Raw genomic sequence first — 4678 nt, 5'->3', positions numbered from 1 at the left:
TCTCCCTCCCTCCCTCCCTCCCTCCCTCTCTCTCTCCCTCTCTCTCTCTCTCTCTCTCCCTCTCTCTCTCTCCCCCCCCCTCTCTCTCTCTCTCTCCCCCCCTCTCTCTCTCTCTCTCTCTCTCTCTCTCTCTCTCCCTTTCTCCCTCTCTCTCCCTCCCTCTCTCTCTCTCTCTCTCTCTCCCCCTCTCTCTCTCTCTCTCTGTCTGCCTCATTTGAACTCGATGCTCCCTCCGAACTGCAGCAAAAAAAGTGACTCCCTTTTTGGCGCGTTTTAATTCCCGCCACGTCTCGTCTAGCCGGTTACGTTGTCCCGTATTTTTGTTTTGTGATTGACGTGCGTGTGGAGGGCGTGTGCCGAGTCCTGATTGGTGGAGAAGGGAGATCAGGGCGGGGGAGAAGGTGACGTGTCCTCGTGGAAACTCCCCTTTACTACTCCGACTCTAAACCCGTCCTCTCCCCGTCCTTAACGCGCCGCTGCCGGTGTCCCAGACCTCAGAGACTACTGCTGCTCTTTCATTTACTAATATTGGGGTTCGCTGTTTACAAATAACTGTTCGGAATGAACCACTGTGTTCTTTAAGTCGCATTGTTTGAGGTTTCTCCTCGCTGGATTCACGCGTTCATCTCCCCGGAGAGAGAGACCGTGTTCACGGGAGAGACCGTGTTCCCGGGATCCTGGATCAAAGGATTTCCACCGCAGTTTTTTCCTCCAGCAACGTGGATCACGCGGCCGGTCGGTCGCTCGGTCGGTACCGGGACCGGAGACCCCTTTCTGGAATCATTATCGCAACGTTGTTCAATCTCGAGGATTATTAGAGGAATGCTTCTCTCGAAGCTCAACTCATTCGCGCACATTTCCACCGTCGACATGCCGGCAAAGATGCAGCTTCAAGTTCACCAAGGTTAGACGCGTTTCAGGTCTAATATGGAGGTCATGAATAAGCAGGACCAGTCTGGTAGGATCTGCAGGCTACTCGCTCAATGCACAATCCTAGAAGACCAGCACACTGTTTGAAGGGACTTAATTGGGTGAATTGCACTGCAAAAAAGATATTAGTATTAAATGTGCACGTTTTCCCAAATGTGTTTGCAGCGAAGGACCGTGATCCGCTGGAGAAGCTCTACCAGGTCGGCGCGGTTCTGGGGAGCGGCGGGTTCGGGACCGTGTATTCTGGAACCAGGATCGCTGACGGAGCACCGGTTAGTACTGTGTGTTTGATTATGGTGGCTATAAACCGTCATTATTATTATTATTATTATTGATATTAATATTATTAGGCTCTGTCTATCAGATGTGGTCGCTGACCTGATCTCGAACTCGCTGGTTGTTTTCAGGTCGCGGTCAAACACGTCTCCAAGGAGCGCGTCTCGGAGTGGAGCGAGATGGTAAGATTATGACCGGTTACCGAATTGATTGACATTGATCGCGTACGTCTATTAATGTGTGTCAGGTCACTGTGTGGCTGTAAAATGAGTCTTCTAACATGCATTATGTTTGCTAAATGGCAGAAAATAATAATAAACAAGCGCTTGTCCTTCCCCCAGCCGAATGGCCCTCGTGTCCCCATGGAGATCGCGCTGCTGAAGAAAGTGGGTACCGCGGGGTCACGCGGGGTCATCAAGATGCTGGACTGGTACGAGCGTGCGGACAGCTTCATCATCGTGATGGAGAGACCGGAGAACGTCAAGGACCTCTTCGACTTCATCACCGAGAAGGGCGCCTTACCGGAGGAGCTGGCCAAGAACTTTTTCCGCCAGGTGTTGGAGGCCGTGCGTCACTGCCACGGCTGCGGGGTCGTGCACCGGGATATCAAAGACGAGAATATCCTCATTGATCTCCGGACTGGCGAGATCAAACTGATCGATTTCGGATCAGGGGCATTGCTCAAGGACACCGTTTACACCGATTTCGACGGTAAGCAGTATCTTACGTTCACTTTTATACACACAACACCCCACATTTAAGGCTCACGATGTATGCTTTGATGTGTCCTGGTGTAGTGAGGAGGCCTGTGTGTGTCTCTGAGGCCCACGCGCACTCAACCCTCACTCTAGTCTTATTTCACCTTGTTGGTTTTGGCGCCCCCGTGTGGTGGGAAGCAGCATATTTTACAACTCAAAGTTTGTAAACAAAGTCACGTGTCAGAGTTCCCTCCCACGCACTCTCTCTCTCTCTCTCTCACTCACTCACTCACTCACTCACTCACTCACTCACTCACTCACACACACACACACACACACACTCACTCACTCACACACACACACACACACACACACACACACACACACACACACACACACACTCACACCAGCTGTCACGCTCACCGGCACCTGATCCCACGCAGCGAGTATAATAGTGGGTGTGGCCAGACTCCTCTCACCATTCAAACCATAACAATACTAACAGAGCTGAATGGCTGCAGCATTCACACTAACTCAATTCAATATTTTTTCATCTCGGTTGTGTTCATTTTCAAAAGCAATATACTTCACCTGTATATATGACTCACTTCCCAATAAAAACATGAATTCATACAGTATTTTAACTGGTATGTCATCCCAAACGAACCATTATCATTTTTTCAAATGTATTTACATTTTTCATATGCGAAATAACACCTGCACATATTATCTTGGATAATAAGATTGGGAGCGCTTGTTTAGTTGACTTGTTTGGCCGGAGCAGGAGAGACTGAGCCGTGATGTGACCCTGCTGACCCGCTTGTCCTCCAGGTACCAGAGTGTACAGCCCTCCGGAGTGGATCCGGTACCACCGTTACCACGGCCGCTCGGCCACGGTCTGGTCGCTGGGCGTCCTGCTGTACGACATGGTGTGCGGGGACATCCCGTTCGAGCAGGACGAGGAGATCGTCCGGGGACAGCTGCTCTTCCGCCGTAGGGTGTCCACAGGTGAGAGAAGACGCCTCGCCCACTCACACACTCCGGAACATCACACACACACACACACACACACCGCCGCGTGACTGACGTGTGTGTGTCCGTCCTGTCCTCGTCCAGAGTGCCAGCAGCTGATCCGGGCGTGTCTGTCCCTGCGTCCGGCCGACAGGCCCTCCTTTGACGACATCGTCAACCATCCCTGGATGCAGGGCGCGGCGTCGGCGGCAGGCCACGCCCCCTCAGAGGCCACGGAGATCAGGCTGCACAGCATCAACCACGAGACCTTCAACACCACCCTGGCCCAGTGACCGGGTCTGGCCTGGTCCGGTCAACACCACCCTGGCCCAGTGACCGGGTCTGGCCTGGTCCGGTCAGCACCACCCTGGCCCAGTGACCGGGTCTGGCCTGGTCCGGTCCTGACTAAAGACTAATCAAAGACTGATGCAGAGGACAGCTGTACTGTATCCTAGGCAACACACAGAAGACAAAACATGGACGATAAAAGGAGGAGGACGCTACAAAACAAAACAAAAACCTCCCTCCCTCTCTCCCTCCCTCCCTCCTCCGATCATCTCCTCCGTCATCTCCCTCTCCCTGGGAGCCAAAGGACTCGGGCGTATCCCTCCACCTCCGCTGCCTGGCTAGGCGTATCCCTCCACCCCGTCCTCACTGCTGATTGGCTGTTGGGGAGTGGAGGGTCGCCTGTCGAAGTGCCTTCTGTGTGCGGCTGATTGTCGAGGACCCTGGAAATACTTGAATTTCATTTAGAAAAAAAATAAGATGGGGCCTTTTTTAGTTTTTCTTCCACATCCTGCTTTCTACCCTGCTCTCTCACGGGCCTAGATCAGTAAAGCTTTCTACCCTGCTCTCTCACGGGCCTAGATCAGTAAAGCTTTCTACCCTGCTCTCTCACGGGCCTAGATCAGTAAAGCTTTCTACCCTGCTCTCTCACGGGCCTAGATCAGTAAAGCTTTCTACCCTGCTCTCTCACGGGCCTAGATCAGTAAAGCTTTCTACCCTGCTCTCTCACGGGCCTAGATCAGTAAAGCTTTCTACCCTGCTCTCTCACGGGCCTAGATCAGTAAAGCCTGTGTCATTACAATGTCAACAACCAGACAACCTCATACAAACCTGTGTGAACTCAAACACTGGACAACCTTACCTCACTAATCTCTCTCACTCACACACACATCACGCACACACACACACACACACACACACACACACACACACACACTTCTTCAACCGGATAGTCCTTCCAATACTGCTGCCACGGCAACCTGAATGCACACTTCAATGCAACCACCACGCCAATACTACCAGATCTGCTCTATCACCTCCAATACTACCAGATCTGCTCTATCACCCAATACTACCAGATCTGCTCTATCACCTCCAATACTACCAGATCTGCTCTATCACCTCCAATACTACCAGATCTGCTCTATCACCTCCAATACTACCAGATCTGCTCTATCACCTCCAATACTACCAGATCTGCTCTATCACCCAATACTACCAGATCTGCTCTATCACCACCAATACTACCAGATCTGCTCTATCACCCAATACTACCAGATCTGCTCTATCACCTCCAATACTACCAGATCTGCTCTATCACCTCCAATACTACCAGATCTGCTCTATCTCCTCCAATACTACCAGATCTGCTCTATCACCTCCAATACTACCAGATCTGCTCTATCACCTCCAATACTACCAGACCTGCTCTATCACCTCCAATACTACCAGATCTGCTCTATCACCCAATACTACCA

At 51.6% G+C, this 4678-nt stretch overlaps 1 protein-coding gene across 1 annotated transcript; it reads left to right on the top strand.

Moving 5' to 3' along the window:
- Positions 1 to 543: 543 nt before the first annotated feature.
- Positions 544 to 3532, top strand: LOC311328565 (serine/threonine-protein kinase pim-1-like). The gene is made up of 6 exons (XM_084462515.1): positions 544 to 904; positions 1096 to 1202; positions 1338 to 1388; positions 1548 to 1917; positions 2736 to 2912; positions 3021 to 3532. The coding sequence occupies exons 1-6, from the start codon at positions 823 to 825 to the stop codon at positions 3206 to 3208; spliced, it is 975 nt and encodes a 324-aa protein (XP_084318641.1). The 5' UTR covers positions 544 to 822; the 3' UTR covers positions 3209 to 3532.
- The last annotated feature ends 1146 nt before the right edge of the window (positions 3533 to 4678 follow it).

This window comes from Borostomias antarcticus, assembly GCF_949987555.1.
Source record: "Borostomias antarcticus genome assembly, contig: scaffold_1229, whole genome shotgun sequence".
In the NCBI taxonomy this organism is placed as follows: Eukaryota; Metazoa; Chordata; class Actinopteri; order Stomiiformes; family Stomiidae; genus Borostomias; species Borostomias antarcticus.
Note: the sequence above shows the minus strand (reverse complement) of the source record. Positions and strands in the feature narration are given on the sequence as shown.

What these genes read in the sequence shown, in the direction of transcription:
- LOC311328565 (XM_084462515.1), top strand. Translation starts at nt 823, where the DNA reads ATGCTTCTCTCGAAGCTCAACTCATTCGCGCACATTTCCACCGTCGAC. An exon ending in GCAGCTTCAAGTTCACCAAG is followed by an intron (nt 905 to 1,095) that starts GTTAGACGCGTT and finishes ATGTGTTTGCAG; the next exon opens with CGAAGGACCGTGATCCGCTG. An exon ending in CCGCCGTAGGGTGTCCACAG is followed by an intron (nt 2,913 to 3,020) that starts GTGAGAGAAGAC and finishes GTCCTCGTCCAG; the next exon opens with AGTGCCAGCAGCTGATCCGG.